The 24,808-nt window shown below is 51.0% G+C and overlaps 3 protein-coding genes across 3 annotated transcripts; 2 read left to right on the top strand and 1 right to left on the bottom strand.

Annotated features, from left to right (window-relative positions):
- The first annotated feature begins 10 nt into the window (after positions 1 to 10).
- LOC128272680 (39S ribosomal protein L37, mitochondrial) lies at positions 11 to 1,466 on the top strand. The gene is made up of 3 exons (XM_053010545.1): positions 11 to 588; positions 656 to 948; positions 1,020 to 1,466. The coding sequence occupies exons 1-3, from the start codon at positions 65 to 67 to the stop codon at positions 1,433 to 1,435; spliced, it is 1,233 nt and encodes a 410-aa protein (XP_052866505.1). The 5' UTR covers positions 11 to 64; the 3' UTR covers positions 1,436 to 1,466.
- Positions 1,467 to 2,116: 650 nt separating this feature from the next.
- LOC128272686 (uncharacterized) lies at positions 2,117 to 5,352 on the top strand. The gene is made up of 4 exons (XM_053010550.1): positions 2,117 to 2,217; positions 2,285 to 2,443; positions 2,793 to 2,947; positions 3,010 to 5,352. Exons 1-4 carry the CDS (start codon positions 2,117 to 2,119, stop codon positions 3,930 to 3,932), a joined length of 1,338 nt encoding a protein of 445 aa, XP_052866510.1. The 3' UTR covers positions 3,933 to 5,352.
- On the bottom strand, positions 4,659 to 24,705 carry LOC128272684 (uncharacterized protein CG45076). The gene is made up of 10 exons (XM_053010549.1): positions 24,460 to 24,705; positions 18,095 to 18,124; positions 17,160 to 17,531; positions 16,213 to 16,328; positions 15,974 to 16,125; positions 15,411 to 15,467; positions 14,471 to 14,632; positions 8,445 to 8,643; positions 8,200 to 8,380; positions 4,659 to 6,288 (listed from the first exon to the last, which is right to left on the bottom strand). Exons 1-10 carry the CDS (start codon positions 24,541 to 24,543, stop codon positions 5,641 to 5,643), a joined length of 2,001 nt encoding a protein of 666 aa, XP_052866509.1. The 5' UTR covers positions 24,544 to 24,705; the 3' UTR covers positions 4,659 to 5,640.
- Positions 24,706 to 24,808: the final 103 nt, after the last annotated feature.

Here is a 24,808-nt window from a genome sequence, read left to right as displayed (position 1 = left end):
AAACAAAAACCCGTGCTTTGGATTATTCAATCGTTCGTTTATTGGGCGCAAAGTTTACACTAAAATGCGGCTTACGGATGTGCTTCGGCGGCAGCACATCGGGTTTTTCTTCAAAAAGCACTGGCTACGACAAGGCAAACGTGTTCCGAACAGCACCGGCGCCGAGGAGGAACTAGCTGCCCGCGGTATCGAAGTGCGCGACCCAAAAGATGTGTTAAAGGTGCAGCTACCACGGCAGGAATTTAATTTTCCTGGCATTTTGGCACCGTCGGTTGTTCACGATGAAACGCATCCGCTGTGGCAGTCACAGCCGGCGTATGTGTACGGCGACAGGAACGTACTGCTGGAAGGGGTTCGCCAGTCGCAGGCCTTGCTCAACACGGTCGTCTTCGATGATTTGCCACTCAAGATGGCAGAAAAATTGGAGCAAACCAAATTGCCAGCACAACTTGATCGCTCCATGCAACAGGCCGTTCTTTCCGCCCTTGTGTTCGACACGGAGCAGGTGAAAACGGCCATCGTCAAGGTTCAGGATCGTCCGGCCTACGTACTTCCGCGAGGCTACGGAATATCCGTAGGGCGTCGCAAGTACGTTAATCGTAACATCGTAACCTTTTTCCTCGCATTCACTTACAACATTAATTCTTTCCTTCAGTCAACTGATTCTTTCGAAGTTTGTCACTCACTGCGAGCGCTTCTCTGGTCGGCCGGTAAATGTGAATCGTAAGGTGATTTTCAACGCCCAGTTCTTAGTGCCGTTAGTCAAGGAGAACGAACGTCTGCTGATGAACGTAAAAGCGGATTCGATGATCATTTCGAGCGCACCGCTACACCCATTCGACGTGAGCGTCTACAGGCCCCTGGACCAGGAGCTTCCGACATTGTTTCCCGTGAAGGAAACGGTTTCGATTCCGCTAAAAAATATTTACGATTGGAGAAACCAGTATCGTAAGTTTGCTCACCAGTGACTGGTGTTTAATGTCTGGTTTACCAATCGATCCGATCCTCCTGCTTTTTAGCCATAAGCCGCAACTACAAGATGTCCCATCCGCACACGGTGTTAATACACTGTTCGCCGAGCGACGTGAAAAATGTGACCGAGCTGCCGGTTTCGCGGGATCAAGTAGAAGGTCGTACTATGGTAAAGGCATTTACTGTGGCAGCGGCACGCGCCCGCCAACTGTACGGCGATGATGTAAAGGCACTTCCGCATCCGATCACGGTTCAAGTGGTCCAAACGGACAGCAAAACGTTCCACTTTAGCGTGTATCAGCTGAATACGCTCGATCTAAGCTCCACCACCGAGCGCAACATGTGGTTCCGGAAGTCGCCTCTTGATTTGTACACGCACTGCGATTACGTCGTAGGGAAACCGACACTAGACGGTTACAATAAAGATGTTTTGCGACTCTTTGCCATGTTCTATTCGAACTAGAGGGTCGATCCAGCATGCTAAATAAAAAAAAGAAATCATTATAGCTAACATGAATTGCAATCTTTTGTGCCTGCTACCATCCTTGGAAGCCGAAAATCCCGAAAATGGCTGTTTCAACATTGTGTTTTAGTGCAAACCTACCCCATCTATTTAAATTCAATCAAACTTTTTCCATCAACTCTTCCAGGTTGGGATATAATTTATGTTTGCAGTTTTATTCGACAACTTAGCCAAGTTGAAATCAACAAGTTTAATGGCAGAACGTTTAATACACATGGCCCCGTGCCGTACTTATGCGAAAGTAATCTCCCGCTTTTAATTTGTTCGCTGCACGTGCGCTTCGTTATTCTCGTACCGTAGAACCGAGCGCTCCGAGGGGGTCCAAGCGACCGGCGGAGAAAATCGATATCACCACGAACCGTGCCCCGTGACTGGATGCAACATAAAACTGCTTTTCCCGCTTTTGCTAATGCGCCTTGGTTCATGCCGCTGCGCTACGGTCTCGGCACGAACAAACTACCAACCAGACGGCCAGCGTGTAATGAGAAGTATTTCTAGTTCCGATGTGGCGTTGCTCGCGTGACGACCAAACTTTAAGAACGTTCGTAGTACTGCAGTTCGGCATTCGTTTCCTCACGGAAATCGATTTAACAGTGCACCGAAAGCAGATCGCCGTGCATCATGAGCAAATCACCGGGAAGTGTCGTGTCGTCAGATGAAACTCAAAGTATCAGCGATGAATCGTTGGCCATTTCAGCAGCCAACTCGCAAACTTCGCTGAAGTAATTAGATCGCACAATCGTATGTGGAATCGGTTTGTGTAATTTGGTGTGTTTTCTCCGCCCGCAGATCGGTTGGTGTCACCAAGGGACCGAAGAAACCACCCAAGGACGTAGAGCACCAGTCGGCGACAGCCAAAGAGAGGCCACCATGGCGTCCCGCAAGCGTCACCGCACTACCTCCTCCACCGAAACCGGACATCAAAACCCGCCTTCTTGAGGCTTCCAAGTGAGTGTTAGACCACAGTGCGGAGAATAGGTTTCCAGTTTCGTAAAGTTACGGCTAATCTCGAGGGGCACCAATTGTTTTGGAAACCTCGCTGTTTCGTTAGCTCTGAGAGTTGTCCTTCACCTAAATGGTTTGCAAAACACTGAATATGGCTAAGGCTATCAAACACAAGGATGGATATCAAAGAGCAGCTGCGTGTTCTGGCTCTTAATTCTCCCAGTGTGTATTAGCAAGGGAATGCCATCCAAAAATAGATCTTCTTACTGCGATCGTCGCTTCCAACTTGTTCATCGTTCTGATTTTCTTCTCATGCGCACATAATGCACCACGGTGCACTGTCCTATTCCAGACGGATGCGCCGTGTCAATGCGTCAGTGCAAACCGATCCGGTCCACACGAAGCTGATGAAAGAAGTGTCCACCGATGAGCAGACGGATTTGATTCCGATGGTCGACGAAGAAATACTCACCGACGGCAACCTGGTGATGAGAGAGATCGGCAACCGTATGTACGCATCACAATGAAGAAGAACCCCCATTCATAGAAGTGTTTCTTGTTTCACACAGTGATCCTTACCCATTCGGTGGCCCAAATGACGGAAGGCGTGAAGACCTGCGACAGTGGCACTCAAACCGCCATACCGCGAAGTGGCATTTCGTTTCGCAAGTTTTTGGACCCTTTGACCGGAAGCGAACAGCCACTGGCGGCAACTCCTGCGCCAGCACCGGCAACAGCATCCGCCGTGAGCGGACAGCCGAAACCGTCCGCGTCGGACAATTCAGAAGCAGCATCGAAGGGAGAGGAACCACCGGGTGAAAGTTTCTTTATGGCAACGATCTGCTCGTCGCGGAGCAGCAGCGACAGCATCAAGGAACCGAACACACCGGATTTGATTTGCGCCACGGTCGGGGGTGACCCATCGCCCCACCGGGGACACCTTCTCGAAACGCCTACGTTTGCTGCGTGGCAAGATCTGGACTTTTCCGACGACGACTCGGAGCAGTACGTGGCTCGCGAGTTACCGCGCCGCTCGATCGGCGAAGGCGATCGGCCGTGGGCTGAATTTAAGGATCTTGTTATAGGTTCACGGGTGGTCAACATGCGGCTCTCGCCCATTCCCCCTAGGCGACCGCGTGCCCCAAACCAGAAGACCGTCACCTGGAGCGATCGGCAGCATCGGGCCGTCTCGAAGCTGCTGACTGAAGCGTCCGCTCTGGTCGATATGTTCGATCATGTTTCGCTTCTGCTGGGACCGGACATCGAGCTGCACAAGTTGCCGCCGCAACAGGAGTTTAGTCTGCCACCACCGAAGTGGGAACCGTTACTGGCCAAGTCCTGCGACCTACTAGAGGAAAAGCTGGCCCAGGTGCGCCATCTATCGGTGGGCGATTTCGACGAAAGCAGCCGAACCTGTAAGGAGCTGGACCCCACTGGACGAATGTCCTGCGTTTCGCCCCTTTCCTGTGATATTGGCCCTGAAAATGTTTAAAGCGCGTTTTGGTTGCGGTAGCCAGATCCAACGTTTATTTCACAAGCTTTTACCACATTCGAAGAGCACCAACGACTATAGCGCACCACCAAGTCCAACCGTGCACGTGTGAAGAAGCTACTGCACCCGAAACTCGATCGTTACAATTGTCCGCGCCACACTCATCGCATACGGTCAACTGAAAAGCGCTACCAAATGCTTCGGTTGCCTGAACGGCCAGTAGAGCACATTCGCCACTCACCGCACAGCCACGCCATATCCGTTCGCCTGCGCCAGTAGCTTGCAGCCGGTAATAGCCACAGGTCAATTGTACCGGATTGTCCGCCGAGAAGACTGGGCATTGCTCCGTGCTCATGGTGCTAAGGTCGTCGCAGTTCCCATCGCTGCCGTCGGTGTCACAAGTGTAGCACTGCAAGGCATCCGACGGTATCAGTAAGGCAATCACAAGCAGCGACGCAGCGATCATGATGGTCATTTTACTTGTCTGGTCGCGGAGTCTAGTAGAACTGATGGTAGCAATTTTGGCTTAGCGACTATCTAGTCACGGCGCAGCGAACTTACGATGAGTGGCACTCTATAGGATGGCGCTCTCCAGCTTGCCAGCCATCGGTCACCCGGAAAACGCCCTGGACAATTGGCCGCCCATGAACGTGGCTTATCGACAATCGAGGTCCGTTTGAGTAGCTCGCAGTAAAGGATAGGCTGTACGTTGTGCTCGTTTTCTAATCTTATTTACACCTTTATTATTGTCTTATCGAAGTTGATGTTTGATAATCATAAAATAAACTTAACAGGCAACGAGAACGAGTAAGAGAAACAATCAATAGGAGCAAAATAACGTTATCGTCCTGCAGTCAGTGTGTGTCAGGATAGAACTACAGTAACTCAAGAATACTTGAAACAAACGTATACAGTAGAACCGATAAATATATGTTTAGTACGTTAAACACTAGACACTTCACTTCCGGCTACTAACGATCGGGGACAGGAGAACTGCGGACGTGGGAATTAAACTAAAACCGGACTAGCAGGCAGCTGTAAGCTTTGTGGCGGTGCGTTGCTGGAGAAATGCTTGAAATGCTTCAACCCCAAGTTCGAGTTGCGGGACGGTATGCGAGCTGGGAGTCGATTCGACAAAAGGACCCATCGGCACTGCTGTGGCCCACGCCCGGGAGACAAGGTTTGCCGCGGTACAATTCTACCCGATATAGACTTGTGGGGGCCGCTATACCAATCGAATCGATGTGGCAAACCTTCGGAAGCAAGCTGTGGCAGAGTGGCTGTTCCGTTTTGCGCCGATTCAGAGCTCGCCGTCGGTTCCTCGGCTTCTATGTGGTTCCTCTATAGCCTAGTCTAGGGATGCGTTGTCCGCATGAGGGGTGGACAACGCTTCGGGGGAGCTGAACAGTTCGAAATGCAGTGCGCTATACTTTGAAGTTTCGTAGTAATAACAAGAAAATTGTGACAATTTTTGCGTTTTCGTTCGAATGGCGTGTGCTTAGTTCCTATCAAGCAGCTCGGGGTGCTGCGGGTGGTTATGTGTAGCACGTATAGTATGTGTTAAGTGTTCGTGGACAGTGTTTCGTAGCCCAGATCTAGCATTCGATCGTTGGTCGAATTCGGTTTGCAGGCTTGGCAGCTAAATCGCAGACATGGTAGAGAGAGGAAGCCCTTACTTTAGCCCTTAGAGTGTTATTGTGTGGTTCGTTCATTCGGCAGCCGCAGGACTTTCCTCAGTCTTGCTCTCTTCGACGGCGGCCGCCGGCTGCTCTGGCGCCGGTGCAGCTTCACCTTCGACGGCGGCCGGAGCAGCCTCCCCTTCACCGGCCGGAGCGCCAGTTTCCTCCAGCTTGGCAGCCTGGCGCTTGAGCAGCTCCTCGTCTGACTGGGCGATCGCCTTCAGTTCAGCGATCTCCTTCAGCAGCTCCTCGTTGTTCTCTTCGATGGCCTGCTTCTCCAACTCGTTCAGCCGGGCCAGTTCGTCCTCGCGCACCTTCTGGGCCTCGCTGATGCGGCTCTGCTCCTGCTCGGCGGCCTTGCGGGCCTCTTCGTCCGTCACCTTTTTGGCTTCTTCGGCGGCTAGACGAGCAGCTTCCTCCTCGGCGGCCTTACGGGCGGCCTCGGCCTCGGCTGCCTTACGGGCGGCCTCGGCCTCGGCGGCCTTACGGGCGGCCTCGGCCTCGGCGGCCTTACGAGCGGCCTCTTCCTCTGCTGCCTTACGGGCGGCCTCGGCCTCGGCGGCCTTACGGGCGGCCTCTTCCGCTTCCTTGCGCTTCTTCTCGTCGGCCGCTTTCTTTTTGGTGTCTTCCTCTTCCTTCTTCTTCTTTTCCGCCGCCTTCTTCTTCTTCTCTTCGGCCTGCAACCACGCAAATGATCCCAACATAATGAAATAAGTAAAGTACAGGGTGAGTCAAAAAAACTGCAACAAACTTCAGACTGCTGTCATTTCTAAACCTCTCGTCCGACAGCTGTCAGATTTATACCAGTGACAGTTCATTTTATTGTTTATAAGCGTGCAAAAGCTTTTTGGTGGGAATTTTACAGAAAAAAAGTTATTCGTGATGGAACTCAACCGTAACAGTATGATTTCATTATATTTGGCTGGAAAACCACAAGTGGCTATCTTTAGAGCCCTCCAGCATTTAAACGTTAATGAATCTTTTGTGTCTCGTACCATCGCTCGTTACAGTGATACTAGTGGCGTAGCCTGACGTCAAAGAAGCGGACGAAAAAAAACAGCAACATCACCAGAAATGGTTCGAAAAGTGAAGAAGCGACTTCATCGAAATTCGTGTCGCAGTGGCCGAAAAATGGCTCGTGCGCTGAACATATCGCAGTATGCCATTGGGCAAATATTGCAAAATGAGCTTGGACTAAAGCCATTGAAGTTCCAAAAAGTGCAAGATCTTACCGATGCACAAAAAAAAGATACAATCGAAAGAGCCAAAGACTTGCTTCGCTTGGCCGCAAGTGGTGAACTGGCAAATTTGGTTTTCTCAGATGAGAAACCATTCGTTATCCAGCAGTTTGTAAACAAATAAAATGATCGTGTTTACTTGCCAGAGAGGTCAGCTGAAAATGTACACCTTCGGTTGGCCACCAGAACTCAAGCGCCGGCCATGGTGGGGGTGTGGGCCGCCATAACAGTCGATGGTCGCTATCCGCTCGTATTATTCGACCGTGGCGTCAAAATAAATGCCGAATATTATCGCAAAATATTCTGAAGAGTGTATTGGAGCCTAGGACACGCAAACATTTCGGTCGCATACCTTGGACATTCCAACAGGACTCAGCACCATCGCACTCAGCACGCGCCACCCAAGAATGGTTAAAAAATGAGGTTCCTCGCTTAATTTCCACCGCACAATGGGTACCAAAATCTCCGGATGCCAATCCGTTGGACTATTGTGCCTGGGGTATTTAAGAAAGCAAGGTTTGAACTAAAAAATAACAAAATTTCGATCACCTCAAGCAAACGCTTCGCCGAGAATGGACAGAATACTGCAGAGCCACTTGCGGGTAGCGTGTAACGGTTTCATTGGCCGTTTGAAGGCCATAATTCGTGCCAAAGGTGGCCAATTCGAACAAACCTAATTTGTTCTAAAATTTTATGAAATTTCCGACATTTTTTGCTTTCATTCAATAAAATTGAATCGAAAATGAAAAAAATATGGCGTTTTACTTTGTTGCAGTTTTTTTGACTCACCCTGTAATGTACTTCGTCGTTGATATCTAGGGAATCTCCTGGGAACTCATTTTTAACTAATAAAAACGTTGTACACAAATTAGCTACAATTACTGTTTTGTGATTTTGATGTCACACAGTCTGGGTTTAAACATTTCGACGTAGTAACTATCAAGCCCAAAGTAGGCTTAAGATAGTAACTGTCAATTGTGCTGAATTTGATTTGTATATTCAAGCGCACAGTTTACCAATGAACGTAGGAAGCTAATGGAACCAGCGGGAATCTGATGTATTCCCGCTTTGAACTTTTGACAAAGTTTTAAACAGTTAAGGAATGGTTTGCCAAAGCTGGTACACACTGACATACTGGGAAAACCGATATTAGGTGGAATCAGGGAATTCATAACAAGGCGCCTAGATGTAGGCAATCTGCCCTGTAGAACTTGGCCTCATGTTACTTCCATAATTCGAGTGAAACTTTCGAAACATTTAGAATGGGTTGTGAGTGAGCCAGTGAAAAACAATCGGAAATGTAGTGCTATGTACCTTCTTTGCTTCCTCCTCTAGGCGTGCCTCCTCGGCCAGGCGTGCCTCCTCAGCGAGCAGTGCTTCCTCAGCCAGCCGGGCTTCCTCGGCGATGCGGGCCTCCTCCGCCAGACGCTCCTCCTCGATGCGGCGCCGTTCCGCTTCTTCGGCCGCCAGACGGGCTTCCTCGTCCTTGCGGGCCTGCTCCTCTTGGCGCAACTTCTCCCGCTCGGCGGCCCTACAATCGGCGTTTCATTTACTTCACACGTTCATCCGCTGCTGTCTGTCAGTGGACCACTTACGCTTCCTCCTTCTTTTTGGTCTCCTCCAGCAGCTTCAGACGTTCCTTCTCCAGATTGATCGGCTCGTAGCGCACCTTGTTCAGCTCGGCGACACGATCGATCTTCTCCCGCTTGTCCTTCAGCTTCGGATCGGTCGGATCGTCGTACAGCTTCGGGTTGTTGAACTTGCGCGTCGGGCGAACTGGATTTAATTTTCCCACTGTTGAGTTCATTCGAGCACCGAAACGGGCGGGCACGAGGAGCAAGGATCCAAGGAGTGTATGGTGGTTGTTGGTTGATTCGAATTGGTGGCGGGATGGTTCGGTTTTATTTTTAAGATTCGTTCGCGACAGGATGTTTGGATCGGTTGGAAAATTGGGCGAAAAAAAGAGACATCTAAAGTCAGGGGAATGGTTCTACAAGCGAAATGATGATGCCATTTAGTGTTCGATGATTGGTTTGTTTGGCTTTTTCATTTTTTTTTTCGTCGAGGGAGTGTTGCTAATACTCAGCAGAAGCAGCGAAGGCGGGAAAGGGAGCTAGCGGGTGGGAAGTGTGACCTGTTTAACCTTTCGCGAGGTAGACGTCGCGATCATTCGATCCACCACGGCTGCCATGGGAGCGGATGACGATAGCGCATGACGGCGTTTGTGTGATCAAGCATCAAGCAAGAGAGAGCGAGACAAGAATTAGCTGTACAGTCGTTCAATTTATGAATCCCATCCTTACAGTGTAGCCGGGTTAATATTATGGGGCACCTCATGCCGCCATTGCTACAATATGGAAGTGCTTTCAGGCTGCACCACAGCCACAAATGCAAGTTGTTCATTGCTTTTGTTTGTTTTTCTTGTGCGAGTTGCTAGTTGCCCCTGGGCAATCCAGTAAGCTTCAGGAAAGCAAGGCCGTTTTGCGGACACAGGCAAGCATACGCAAGCACTTCGGAGCAATCGATTTTCCAAACCAACCAACTCGATAGATAGAAGCGGGGCTACTTACTTTCATTAGATGATAGAACAAGTACTGCTCGTACTGGTTATTTCGTCAATATGGGACCGCTCATTGGGGAAGGTACTCTCGTAGGTGAAGAATCGTACAGGCCGTGATGGTCGGTGGGGATGTTATGAAGGTGTTTTTTACACATTGTTTCATGCGCACCAATGTTGGATGGTTTATGATTTTTTGTTTGAGAAATTCCAGACGCATGGGATAATGGTTTGCAGCTCAGGTGCAGGATCAGGGAAAACATAGAAATTCGACGAGTTTGGAATGAGTGTATGTGTGTGGGGACATAGAGGGATAGAGCAAGACAAGAAGGACACGCCAAACGAAGATAAAAAACTGCGACAAGGGGACAGAGGACAGCGGAAACTGTACAGGGCAACTGCTACAGAAGTGACTGCGCAGGTTGTGGAACTGCGGATTGCCGGACGATCAGACAAGTAACTAATGCCAACACGATTGATTAACCAAAACAAACACGTTTGCACTGCAGCTACATAGTAGAGAATGGAAGTTGAAGAAATAACAGACGCATCATTGGATAAACCGTAGAGCTGCGCATTTTTTATGTTAGAACATGTCAGCAACGTCGAAACCACGAAACGATTTGTACGATTTCGGAAATACGCAACCTTTGTCAGTTACGGCAAGCGAAACAAGTGGTAGCTTTCAATGTATTCACACATCATCATGTATCTGTTCCAGATAAAGGGTATGGTACATTTGGGTACTGTGTAGTGACTCCTAATGGCAAGTGAATGCTCCATGTGAAACACGTGACAAACGAAACATGTGTTGCTCAATACAACATCGGATGAAGTCTTAAAATAATACGCTAAAGAACGAACGCTTATCGGGTCCGCCCGTCACGACGTGACGGGTTCCGAGCTAGTTTCGAACCAAAACAGAGTCGTTTGGTGTAAATAGTAAATCATTCTGTAATAAACTGTAAATATAGACCTCCGTGCTGCCCCAAACATATGCCGCCCCATCTCACTAACTGGAATATGAAATGAAACAATGTACAAACTGTCGTTTACGATTGAGCATGAAACTAAAATCAAATATATCCCTAGTGGATCCCCCGAGTAGTGCTTGTGCAGAAGCACACAGTTGTGGCCATTTTTGAACCGGTTCGATTTCTGCCGTTGCCCGTAATGCAAATCACTAATGCCCCTAATGCCCGTGCTGGTGCGACTTTATCATAAATTTCAAAATTAAAAGGATTCATCAAGCAAAAAGGGGGCCAAACGTTCGTCTTCGATCCGTAGCATAGTTAGCTGTCTGTCGCTTCGGTTAGATTTCTGGCGTTGGTAGATTGTAAAACGTTTCCTTCCGTTTGTAACCTGAGCAATGTCTAGTGTACGAGCGCGGCCCTGCCACAAAAGCAAAGCGCACACCGTCATAGCGGATTAGGACACAAGCTTTGCGAGGTGCCCCCGAGGGCTTAGGCGGCCAAATTAACGTCACTGCTGTAGATGCCCTTTTTGTCCCCGAGCTTCGATTTGCGAGTCTCCGACCTGGAATCGGATGCACGGACTGGAGCCGAGAGAAAGTGCCGATTAAGTGAGTGCCGACGTTAAGGTATTTGCGCGTATTTGCGGAGCAGAAATTTGGTGTGAGTCAGTGTGATAGAGTGGGACAGAGAGCGGCATAGAAAGAGAAAGAGAAAAAGAAGGGTAAAAAGATAGAAAACATACTGTCAGTAAAAGGATAGGCTTCAGTGGCCTCGGTCGCGCCCATCCCCAGCATCGACCGAAGCCCTTCGCGGACAACCAGCGCCCTGGCTGAAACAAATGCACAGACAAACGGTGGCAACATGGCAACATGGATCTGATGTCGGTGAGAATGTGTTCGGTATCGGTTGTGGTGGGGTGTTGATGGTAGTTGATACCTTCCTCTTAGTGGTGAGTTCGACGGTGAGGTGAGATGTTCGACAGCACACGGTACCTCGAATGCTATTTCCAAGACCTAACCACATTCAGCAGCGCGTTGAGCGCCCCGTGCTATTAACGGCTACAATGGAGAGATGAGCGTGAGGATCTATTTTTAAGAACACATTTCGTTCGCCCACGTTCGTAACAGGTGGACCCGGACGGAAGATGGCTGAAGTGTTGGTTGAGATCAGACGATCCCGAAATAGTACGATCGCGGGTGTACATTGACATTAGTCACGCGGACATGAAACGAGCACGGACCGCTCCAGAACTACTGCGACTTACGATCGTTTGGGTGGCGTGTAGGAGACTAGGTCCTGGGCAGCTGGTTGGCCATTTTTTGAGGGGGGTGCTGGTGGGGCAGAGTTTAAATACTACGATAGTTGAGCCAGACAAACTTGCCGTCGTACATACGCCGCTGGTTCGGGTTTAGCATATTGTGGTAGGTACGGGTGTGCCGTGGGTACAGCTGTTGCCGGTAGAGGTTGTTCTTAATTTTTACTAAACGATCGAGCCGCGGCAGGAGCGAAACCGAAGCAAAGGGGGGGAAAAGAAAAGTCCGGTTAATTTTTAAAGCTAACCACAATCTGAGACACGTATAGAAGGGGATGGCTGCTGACACTCTAATCACTAATGCGCCTCGTGAACGAAACAATGCTGTTTTGGACGGTTTGGTTGCCTCCAACAACTCAGCAAGCCATACATGTGTATTAGGGTTGCGGTGTGTGTGTGTGTCACGTAAGTGTGCCCGTGCTATGCTCCTCTACACACGGCTGGCTCGGGTGTCGTTGAGTCTGTAGTGCACGCCACTTCCGCCCGCGATTGGTCTGTTAGTGTCTCCTGTTCCGGCTCTGACAGAGCATCAGCGTACGCTTTGCGTTTCTTATGAGCGTCGAGATTAGAAGCTTTCTTCGGTAGCTTGCTATAACTATCGGTTCGGGAATCCCCCGGCGGCCAGAGACGGCAAATAGCGCGCGACAGAGAGAGAGAGAGAGAGAAAGGGAGAGAAACGAAACCAAACGTCAGTCGGTCGATGATCAATGGTTCTAGAAGGGCTACCGGGGGCATTCCACAAAAGGACAACCCAAATCCAAGCGGGCCGGTCCGAAGATCCGGCCCGATCTGTTAGCCTTCTCCGGTGGATCTCCAGCGGAGTGGTGACGTTTCAATTACTTGTAATCGTCTAGTGCCTCCCTGGCTGCCCTCATCATCGCTCGTTGGACCCGCTGGTGCAGTCGACGGTGGACTTTGGCAAGCCCTGCCCGCCGTCGGTAGTGGTGGTGGTGGTTGTTGTTGAAGGGAGGAACCAGCCAGAAAACAAGACCCATAACAAAAACGGCAAAATCAATCATTCGAGAAAACGGACCGACAGCGCATTGTGTAGCGTTCTGGGTGTGTTTATTGGGTTGGTTCGTGTAGGGTGAGTTTGCGAAGGCGTCGCCAATTGATAATGCATGTACGTGGGTGTGTGTGTGTGTGCCATTCACAACAACAAGATTTTCAACTCTCAACTTCTAGTGGAGCATTGGTTTCACCTCTTGAGGTACACTCCTTTCGTTTCGCTTCAACACTTGACACTAGTTACAAAATGGCCTGAATGTGTGGGGATACTTTGTTACACACACGGGCACACGCAACACGTAGCATTCCGAATAAAAGAAGGTGAGCCTATTACCCGTCTAGTGATTGGTCTCTAGTGCTAAACGGTACAGTATGATCCTATCCTACGGATACTCGTGGAGAAACTCTTTAAACTCATCCGGTACCTTGTACGCATGGTTCAGATAGTACTTTTCGAGATATTTTTTAATTTTCGTGTTTACTACAAGGGGAGAAAAAGAAAGAATGAGAGAGAGAGAGAGACAGAATTTGGCGGTGACCGGAAATCGGTCGGCTTTTTAGGGAAGCTGCTTCAGCAACGAAACAAGCAAACTACAAGAAAGACGGTTGCACAAGTCAGCAAGTCAAACGTTACATGTCGTTCGATTCGTCGACTGTTCCGGTTGCTGTTCGGTTCTAATAGATACGGTACGAGTAGTACGATGTGATGGGATAGGCGAAGTACCTAACTACAATGGTCGGTGCCACACTGTAACGGTATCGTTCTGATTGTCCAGGTGCAGGTCGACGGAAGAACAACGGGTGAAGATGAGGACAGAAGAAACATACATAGACAAACAGAGATATAAATGGAGAAAGAAATGGGAAAGAGAGAGAAAGAGAGAGAAAAAGAGAGAAATTGAAAGGTGAGAGAAACAGAGAAATACAATCGATTACGTCTAGACGGTTACAGGGTTTTTGGTCACGGGGCGCAAAGATTATTTCTGAGCAGGACCACCGCTGCATTGCTGGCGTGCCGTGCAGAAGGCTGGGAAAAGCAAACCCAGCAGGAGCAGCAAGCTTTAGATCGGAACGAGCCTGCCGTCTGCTTGCCTGACGCTAAGCGCTGTTACGAAACCGGGAAAGGGTGATCGCGGCGTTACTGAACACGTTCGGAAAAGCCTTGCCGAAAGCGACCCTTTGTGCTGGGGGGCGAGTGTGTGTTAACCATGAAACCATGCAAGCCCATCACGGGAGACCTGACCGCGGCCCGTCACCAGAAGTGAAAGGGTTGAAAATCATCCATCATCGGCGCACACTTTTTGACCCGTGGGGGGTGTTGTGGGGAGTTTTTTGGAGGGTGAATTTTGGGGTTCTCTGTTTCTCTGTGGACGACGACGACGCGTGGAGTGGAGTTGAAATATCGGGCGTCATGAGCTGTGTGTGTGTCGATCCGTTCTCGTCATTCGTACAGTTCGCGTACGCGTACTAACGGTTCGGCCCAAAGGGCCCTGCGCTAGGACGTTCGCGTTGGCACCTCGTCAGGAGTATCGCCATCGGCCAGCGGCGGACTGTTGGCCGATGGTGACGGTGATCTTGGAAACAGTGATCGCGGTGGGCTCTCGGTAGATGGTGTCGATAGTGGTGGTGAGGGTGGTGTTGGTGGTGGCGGTGGTGAGGATGAAGGTGATGGTGGTGGAGTGGGCTGCTTCTGTGCTGCGTCCCGCTCGTGTAGCTTGCGGGCCCGTTTGGACCGTTTGTCCAGCGTCCGCCGATCGCGCTCCTTCTTACCTTCCTCGACATCGGCCTTGGCCTGGGTGCGGTTGGACTTATAGTACGACATGACGTTCACATCCTTGCCCACCTTGGCGGTATCGTAGTTATAGATACGGGGCTTGGTTTTCGGGTAGGCCTGCGATCCAATGATGCGCGTACTGGCCAAGTGGTTCTTGCCTACACATACATGGGGGGCGATTTTGGACGAACACAACCGTCGGTCCCGCGGTCCCAGCGCGCGCGCGAGCAAGAGAGAAAAAGAGAGAGAGAGAGAAAGAGATAAAGAGAGAAAAGAAAGAGAGAGAGAGCAGATAGCCGAAAGACACAGAGAACACAGAGAGAGAAAGAAAGAGAGAGAGAGTGAGACAGAAAAAACAAACGGAGGATCGCCGAAGGATCTTGGGCCAATGGCACTCGTGGGTAGGTAGGGTAGGCCTGCCTTATGTGTGGCCTGGATCGTGATTTGGTGTCAGCCGTGAACCACGTGAACAAAGCCCCGCACAGCAAGCAGTAATAGAACAACGGTAGAACAGGAACATAAAAAGCCATCACCCGAATCATGGTAACAAATAGTAACAACAAACAACAACAACAGCAATACGCATTCAACAGTATTAGAACACCTCGACCCTCTGCTGCTACACCAAAGTTCTTCGGTAAAGGATGACGTACAGCCAAAACACGAAACCCAAACGTAGGAACGCGAACCACTTCATATAGCTTGTCCAGCCGTTACCCACCGTCACCACTCTCCAAAATCGTTTGGTAGACCCGCAAGAGTTTAGCACGGGACTGTTATTACACTTCTTTGGTTCATGATGCACGGTTCGAGTAATCAATTCGGTGGAGTTATTACACTTATTTCTGAGTTTCCGGTATGATCATTCACTGCATGCACCTTCCGGACAGGCACTCCTCGCCTCGGCAACCAACAGAACAACGAACAAATACTAACCCTCTTCATCGACATAGTACGTGTAGCGCCACAGGATATCGTCCAGCAGTACGTACTCTGGGGGTTTCCGCATTCAAACCCGACCAACATGGGCGCCGTGGTTCGATGGTGTTAGTGGTCCACCCCAGGGGCCCGAGCGTAGGCAAAGTTGTACAGCGAAGCAAAGAAACATAAGCGGAAAGCGTAAAAGGATCAATCAACGGTGCGGCAAACGAAAAAGCAGAGCGCGCAGATGAGTCCCGGAAGCGAGAAAGAGGGATGAAGGGAACGACAGCGTAGCTGGCGGAGAACAAGCGAAACTACAAGCATCGGTCGATATGAAATTTCGGGGAAAAAATGGGAGAGCCAAACTTGGTCGGTTGATATACTAATGGGCTGGGATGGGAACTTCTACAATGACACGAGGACACGAGCTTCGACGAGCTTCGTAAAACAGTCGGAGGTTGCACGTCCGAACCGCCGCCGCCCCAGGCACGCGTCCTGGTCGCCGATGTGACCAGGTGCGGGACCAGGTGGGACGATACGGGATCGCGTTACAGGGGGCAACCGCCCGGGCTACTTACCGACATAGCGCGACGCTGGCGAGTGGTATCTGGCCATGGCCTCGATGTCGTTGCGCACGCTGCGGATCGGGTCGGTGATGTGGCTCTTGACGTAGGTGTCACTGTTGAGCCGGTTGTGGGTGGAGAACGGATCGTACACCCACTTCTTCGGGCTGCACGACGGTGGTGGTGGTGTGGATAAAAATCGCATTACAAATCATGTGTCAGATGATGGCCGTCGCGGGCCCACCCATACATACTTCGGTTCCGGTGCAGCCTGCGCCACCGGAGCCATCAGCCGCGGGACGGGATCATTCAGTTGGCGCAGCAACAGCGCAGTTGAGTTACGGATGTCACGCCGTTCGTCCTCAAACTCCTACAAGGCGGCGTGCGTCACAGAAATGGAACCCAAAAAAGGTTAGCATTGGACTGGCCCAGAGTTTGCGTCGGCACAACGAAAGCTAGGCGCTAGGGCGGGATTTAGGGCTAGGCCAAGCTAGCTAGGATACACCCGCCACTTCGGATCACTCCGGCAGGCAGAACCAGCAGCTGTTTTATTATTCTGATTAGAAACGAGCGACACTAACGGGACCAACGAGCATCACTGCCGGATCGGATCGGATCGAGTGTAACATGTATGGTTTCGAATTTGTGTTTAGCTTTGAGGTTATGAATGATGAATGGGTTACCGTTACACCGTCACACGATGGAGACGCCGGGTCACTCGTTCACGGGATATGGCTGCGTACGTGACACAAGTGAGAAGTGGATGTCCCGTTTTGTCCGAGAATTGGAGTGGATCTCCACATGTGGATTTTGTTTGACAGGAAGATTGCAGGAACGGTCATCCCAACAGTACGTCTGGCCAGGTGGTTCATCGCATCCTACTGGCTGCAAGCTGCCAACCGGTTCAGGACTTGGCGTGGCGTAAGTGGGTCAAGGTCATGTAAGTGATGCTCACTGGCCGGACCGGCGTGGCGTGATCACTACTCACGGTTTAGGGGCGGGCGTTTGGTTTAGCCAACGCGTTACGGTACAGGGGCGCATGGCTACGGAACTACAAGCGCTAGTGGGCTGTATAGTGCGTGTTTGCGTACTAGTGCGCGGTAGTGGTAGTGTGCGGTAAAGGAAGGCTGCTCTGGTAGTATGTGGGGCGCACTCTGTGTGAGTGTAGGTGAGTGTCTGTATTTGTTTGTTTGACTCTTACCAGGTACGAGGGCGAGTTGTAATACTGCTCTAGGGCACTACTTACAGGACTAGCGCGATATTTACGTTCAATGCGATCGAATTCTTTGTTGATGATCGACGGGCGCAGGTAGGGCGAACGGATCGTCATGACCCGGGCCGGTGACACGATGACGCGCGCCGGTGACCGGACCGCGCGGACGGTGCGCAGCGGTGAGCCGAACACCCGGACCGGCGAGCTGATCACGCGCACCGGCGACCCCAGCACCCGCAACGGTGACACCAAGATCCTCGGCGGTGACGTCACGACGCGTGTCACTGGAACGAGGCGTCTGTGCGCCACGTACGGCATCGGTGTGCGGTAGGTGGTGCGGGTAGTCGTGATCGTGTCGAACTGGTGCGTGCGTGCGTGCGTGCGCGCGAGTGTGTATGTGTCGGATGTATTGAATTGGTGATTGGACACGCACACACACATACAGACGGAAACAATGTACACAAAATACATAGGACAGACAGAGTTGTACCCCCGCGGACGATCGGTCCAAAACGCATGCGAAGATATATAGAGAGAGAGAGAAAGAGAAAGACATGGGGAGAGAACACGGTGAGGGGTGATGGTGATCGTGGTGGTGGTGGTGGTGGTGTTGGCGACGGATTGGACAAGAAAACAGAGTACAAATTAGAGACTCCTCCAGCATCGTTATTTACATCATGACAAATGTGCGCTGTGCTAAAGGACCGCGGCCTCATCTGTCATGTCAGACTTCTGTCATCAAATCAAAACACAAATGGCGAACCGAACACAAACAGGGGGGAGAAAAGTCTTCCAGGGGAGTGCTTCCTTCTTTCTACAGATACCACAACGGTCGCAATCCCAATAGCCAACGCATCGAGCTTCGAGAGCTGCGTTGCAACAACGGTGCTGTGATATTGTCCCCGACCCAGGGGCATACTTACTCGTGGCACTCCGGAGTATCGCAGAGGAGTCTGTGAGGAGAATAGGAGGTAGAAACATAGAACATTATTCGTACCGGGCGGCTAGCGAACGAACCCCAAAGGGATGCTGAACAAGAGGGCATAGAGTGTAGCGGAAGAGAGAAAGTGGTTGGAAAAGGGGGGCCCACAGACACTCACACGCAAGAAGACAGAAAGGACACATTCACAAAAACCACAAACCGCAGAGTAATACAGAGCTGTAAAACACAACACCGAACAGTGATCGTCGGTTGGGTCGGTGGGAAAAGAAAGAAAGCATAAACACAAACAGACGTATAGAACAAGCCAGTAGTGGTAGAGGACAGCGGGACAGCCGCTGCTCGTTAGTACAGTGGAATGGCTGAGTGGTCTGCGTACGTTGTGTGGTGTGTTAAATGGAAACATGGCTACTTAGATTTGGCTACAGAGCGATAGGATGGATGGAGCGAGGAGGATGATGCCCTACGCCAGGATGCCTCTATTGCTTTAAAATGGCACACATTGTGCTTTGGTTGTGACATTAGAGAGCATAAACTAACACACTGACTTCCGATCGGTCACCGTCCCAAATCCGTCCCACAGAACTCTATCGCATTCCACTGTACTACTAGCTACTGGGGCCCGTACTACCGGGGGTATGGTGTGACGTGTTGTCGTTATGTTTGTGTGCGTTTTTGCTTTCTCATCCCGACCGCCCACCAAAGGAGGGATGAAAAGAACAACAACGACACTAAACTCAGACTTCGGTTTCGATTGGACAAGAATTTCTTCTTCATCGTCTCGGTTTTATTTGCTCGCACTTTGAAACAATATGCATGTATCTGTGAGTGTTGATTGTTTAGTTTGTTGTTTCACGGTTTTATAATCGTTTGAGGTTTGGGGTGAGTGAGAGGGGCTACGGTGCTACTGATGTTAGTTCGTTACCGTAACAAATATGATCGCAAAATGTGATTTTTTGAAGATCGGGATCTAATCGTAGACCGATTGTTCGTGTTTTGTAGTGTCGATTGCCTTCACTGCTCGTAGTTTACACATTTACAAAAACGGGCGCGGTCGGTGTTCGTGTAGGTGCGCCAACGCGGTGTTTAGTACCAAAAAAACGAAGAACATATGTTTAAATCCGAATTTTGCGATTACTTTGGGGTTAGTAGTGCTGGTTGGTCAACGGACCATCTCGAAGCTGGAAGCCTTCACTTCATGTATATGTGTGCGTGTAGAGATGGACCAAGTACACGAGCACACACACACGCACACCCGGGGAAACCCTGGGTGTCATGTGGCGTGGGTTCTGGACTCCACGTCGTCTGGAACTTCCGGGGCTTTAGATGCGGTACGAGTAGTGCCGGTAGCTGGTACCGTGAGGCAAGCGTCCGGAAGTGGTCGAGCTGTAACTGTATCCCCCGGGACCGCCGCCAGTGGTCGAGGTGCGCTCCGTACTGTACGAGTAACCGCCGGGTCCACCGCGGCTGTTGCGCTCCGAGGTCGACGAGTACGAGGACGACGAGGTCGACGGACGCGAGTACGGGTCGGATGAGTTGGCTGACTCGGTGACGGTTTTGTAGGTCTTTGAGTACGTGTACGACTCGTCCCGACGCGGCGTCGACGTCTCGATAGTGGTGTAGCGTGGTGTCTGCGAAATGCGGTTGGGGTTTGGGGTTGATTTCAGTTTTGTGCTTCAGGTCCGGAGCGCGCTCTTTCTCTCTGTCTCTCTCTATTAAGACTACACTAAGCAAGCTCTGCCAGGTAGTTCGACCTCTAGCACCGACTGACGGTCGAATCGGGTGTCCGGAGAAATTGAAACATGTTTGAAAACAATATCCTCATAATATCCGTGTTGTATTGTGTTCGTTCGTTCGTTAGTGTGTCTTTCTTGTTGTAGGGAACGTTCTTGTTGTAGGGAAAATCGCCCAGGCGGGGGCAAACAACGAAAATCAAGGCGATCGTCTTCGGTCTGTTAATACTGCAAGCTAGTGGACTCCAACCCACACGGTACTACTACACTGGCTAATCCGGTTGTACTAATGGCGAAACGTTAGCTAGCGCCGGAGCGCCCTCTAGTGGCGATAGTAGGTCCGGGCGTAGCCGGGCTCGAAAAACATCACATGCCGCCGGCCGTCCTTGACCGGGGCCGTACCGTGCACCCGGCGCAGCAGTGTGTCGATACTGTCCGCGTCGGTCGTGTGACCGGTGGCCCGGTTGTACTCCCGGCGGTGGAGCTCGTTCGCAATCCGCTCGCGGTTCAGATCGCGGGGCGACCGGTAGTCGTCGATCGGGCGGGCCAGGACGCGGGGGTCTGGCTCGATACCCTCGCGATTGATTGCCTCCAGTATGGAGACGCGCGCCTCCCGACGGGGCTGCCGCTTGCCGAACGCCGTGATCGGGTCCGGAATCAGGCTCGGGCGCGGCACAAACGGTACCTTCTCCCAGTCGACCCCACGTCTCTGTAAGGGGAAAGGGAGGGCGTGGTTGCAGTAGTTGGTTCTGGAGTTCCATTTTGTCTGCCTTGCGAGCCACGAGCCACGGTCCCAGTGGGACCGGAGGTTCGGATCACAGATCTCAAGCTAGGAGTACAGTTCGGCCTATCGCTCAAGAATTAGTAGAGGTTCCAGATGTTAGCGGCAATGGTTGTGAGGTTTGGTTGCTGGCTCGGGGGCCCCGGAAAAATAGGTGGGACTCCCAAGGGTTATGGGCACATAACTAGCAAAAACAGATTTTCTACCCAGTGCCGATTGGCAAATTGCTAACTCCAACGTAGGTCGCAAAATTCAAAAAGATTGAAAAGTCCACGGAAGTCTGGCGCAGACTTACGGCTTACGTACTTAACCCAGCCATCGAACGCTAACCAGAAGTTTCTGACGAAGTAGTTGCCAGTTGCCGAGGGCAGAAATAGAAGTGGTTGTTTGAACCTAAAATGTTTTTCTTCTATGGCCCGCCTTCACGAAATACAATTGGGATCCTCACCTCTATAAATACTCGCAGTCAGGCACAGCAAATCCATAACGAAAACATTAGGTTTGATCTGCTGGAAAAATGGGCATTTGTTATGGGATAACTAGCGATAGTTGAAGCCGTAAACCATCCATCTGCGCTGCACCGATTAATCGGTTTCTATGCGAAAGACGTCAGTTAGAACCCTGACAGTGTTCCAACTTTATTATCTAGGGATAGTTATCGCTTCCTATCAACAATGTATTTCCCTTTTGAGGCCATTGAACTGGTTACAAATAATACTATTAAAAATCCACTTGTTCCAGGCAGTTCATCTTGATTAGGTTAGTAAAAATCCTTCGTGTGTGACCAAATCACAGAATGCTGTGACTGCCGTTGTGCCATAACCTCAATCAGTTTCTTTTTCAACCAGTTTCAATTTTGAACGTACTACTCTTGGTCATACCACTCTTGGCTGTTCCAGCAATGTCCGAGCTGCCAATGGTGCGAGGTGAAAACAGCCAATAAAGAGTGTGAGCAACCTCCAACAGGCACAAGATGCTGGCGAGTTCTAGATTACGCACGGGAACCGCGTAAACACTCGTAACGTAATGTCAACGTTTGCATAACAGATCTACGGGAACGACACAGAATCAACCCCTTTGTGTCGAGCTACGAAGCAACGGAAAACATTTCAAGTCAGTGCCAATGCCGCAACAGCTTGTTTCCGTTGTTGTTTGGACGACCGAAATCGTAATCACTCGCTCGCGCGCTTACAAAGGAAAACAACACCCGTGGGGGATGCTCGGGGCCAGGTCGACCCGGTATTGCGCCAAGGACGGCTAGATAGGACACGGTGTAGCTTATTTTCGAAACCCTCGCCCGAAACCGATCTCGACCGAACCGACCGATCGCGGTCCGTAACGGATTTCGTCTTCGGCTCGTTCCGTGCGGTGATCGGCTAAAAATAGCTATTTCTCAGTCGCTAAAGTGAAGGCTGCCAGGCCGGCTCTGAAGCGAACGTCCCCCGCCGTGAGGCAAGATGTGAAAATTCCTCGAACAGTGACGCGTTTAGGCTGAGAAGTGGCTGCAGGGTGTGGGGGTTGCTGCCAGCGGCTACGCCGGAACGCCTACCCAGCGTGGATTCGGGCGCCCTTGCGTACGTCAACTTGTCAGCATTTCGGTCAGCACCATCCTTGTTTTTTTTTTTAGCTTTTCCTGAACGATGGCGCGAGCGAAAAATAGGCAGCAAAAAAAATGGCACACAGCTGGCCCCGACTTATCTCGAGGGGCTTTTGGAAAAAAGGGTCGTAAAAATATTAGCAGCCACAGACAGGTGACACTCGTGTTACGTGAGGGTCCCAAATTGACCGAACGATTTACTGACGCTACTACGCACGCACCAAACGGTTCGTTGCGGTTCGGTGACGGACACTTTATGTGGCGCCACATCTTGGTGTGAATTATGTCACACAATTGGCACACGGTATTTGCGGGCCAGCCAGCCCCGTTTTCTATATATAGTCGAAAAATCACGCCCATTTGGCAGCCATTGAACCTGACCCTGTTTGTCCAGACTGCAAGCTCCTTGCAATGTGTGTTTTTCCCCTCAAAGACACCCTAACGGGTGGAAAAAATCGCACTAATTCATTATCGGCTCGTCGGCGGGGGTAACGCTTGATGCGCAGCACACTTTACTGCTTCGGGACCCTTCCTAGAACTCTGGTCGGTTGGGTTAAAATTAGCCTCCCCGGCGGCGCTCGTGCCACTTGGCCGTGGCGTGGCTGCAACCGTCCATCGGATTAGGTTTCACGCGATTAGCAAAGCATCGGTGTTCCGGCATCCATTCGGCAAGATGGTCCCCGGCACCCGGTGGTCCGATTCGTCGTCGATTTTCGCAACTCGGCGCCACCCGGTCGCCGGTGATTTACGGCGGCAACAGATCAGATCAAGCGGCACTTTAATGGGGCGGCCCGATACTTATGATCCAACATTCCGCATCGCAGATGTCGAAAGGCGCCGGCGGGCTACATAAAACCCACCATCATCACCCCTCCTTGGGCTGTCGGTCGTAGAATGCGATATTAGTGTGTGTGGCGGGTGAATTCCGCACGATCGGTGTAAGTCAGTGTGTGATACCTTTCAAACGTGTCTCAATTTCTGGCCATCCCAAAATCAAAGCAGCGGTGGTTAAGGAGGTGGCAGCGGCGGCGGCTGCGGCGGAAGGATAGGGAAGCAGCTGCCGAGACCGAGAAGGTACCGGGTTACGCGAGTTACGAACTCCGGTTCACACTGGATCCCCCGGTGGCCCGTATTTACTAAGCCGCGAAGACGCGGAAGCCACAGTGATCCCGTGAATGTGAAACAAAGTGCGTATCCGTCGGGTTGGGCGCTAGTTGGACGAGGTGGTTTTCGTGCTCAGTCGGCACGTCGCCGTTGGCAGGACTCTCTGTGTACTGTAATTCTAATTTGGTAATCCAATATCTTACACCGAATGTGAAATCGACAAGTAGCAATATAAACACCAGCCCGGGAAGCCACACGGTTTTAGGTACAGAACAGAAACGGATATCTACAGACAACGAATGTACAGGCTACACGTGGCTATGATGTGGTTGCGTACACCGTTTTTGGTTTTTTTCATTAGCCACCGAAGCCATCGCTTTTCCACCAGGAGCCCAGGATCGGTTGGATCCGGGGCCGTAGCTATAGCTAAAATTACATGCACGCAACCACTTCACGTGGTGGTTTTGCCATTGTTTCACATTTGTGTATGAGCGTGTGGTTTGGTTTGCACTTCAACAATGAACGGGTGAAACTTTTTCTTGATTTTGCTAGTATTTGAGGTGCCAGTCACAGTAGATGTGGTCGGGATAACAAGCTCACAGGTTGTTCGCGTAGCAACAGGGGCGATAGGACAGGTTTTGGAATAGTTGGTTTTGGGGGAAGGATCTCCGCGGAAGTATGGCTAGTTTCGTGTTTGCGTTTGACTTGTGTAACGTTAGATACCGAACTGTAACCTCTGCATCGTGCAGTGTTCTATTTTTACGTTCTTCGGTTTCTCCGGCCCAGTTATCACAGGGCTCTGACACAGAACTATCTTCAAAAGTCCGTCAACTAGAGTCGGCGGCCATTTTCACCATTTAGTTTTGATCACAATTCTCACCGATCACCGAGTCCACGAGACTTTTAACGCGAACGTTACACAACTCACGCACAAACAAGCAACACACCATCCGGGCAGGCAAGGGACTACGCAGGGAACTAGAGATTAGCGCAGCGCAGCACGGACGCACGTGTAAGTCGCGGGCCCAGCCGTTCGTGGGAGTTCCGACACCGACGTCCGGTGCGCCAGGGGTACCGGTTGGGTCACTGTTTTACACTCCAGGCAAATGGACAGCGTGCCGTTGGGCTCTTACCGTCACGGTGTACGAGGAGATCGTCGGGCGCGTGTAGGTCGAGCCAACGCGGCGCGTGGTGTAGAAGTCGCTTTCGTAAACCATCGTTGCTGTTGCCTGTTCCTCTCACTGGCTGCCTGCTTACTGTTGCTGCTGCTCCTTGCTGGCTTTCGAATGCACTGTCTGGCTGCCTTTCGGGGGCCGCTGTGCGCACTTGTTGCTGGTCGAAGAGGTTCTGAGCGCCCGTTGCACCGTGGAAAGCGAAGTTGTAGCGACCGAGACAGCCGAGCGTCCTGTCGGCACTCCCTCCCTCTCTGTCTGTGTGTGTGTGTTACGAGCTGTGATCGTGTGCTGGCCAACGGCCAACAAA

The sequence above is a fragment of the Anopheles cruzii genome, chromosome 3 (assembly GCF_943734635.1).
Source record: "Anopheles cruzii chromosome 3, idAnoCruzAS_RS32_06, whole genome shotgun sequence".
In the NCBI taxonomy this organism is placed as follows: Eukaryota; Metazoa; Arthropoda; class Insecta; order Diptera; family Culicidae; genus Anopheles; species Anopheles cruzii.
The sequence above is the reverse complement of the archived record's forward strand: the minus strand, read 5'-3'. Positions and strand labels throughout refer to the sequence as shown.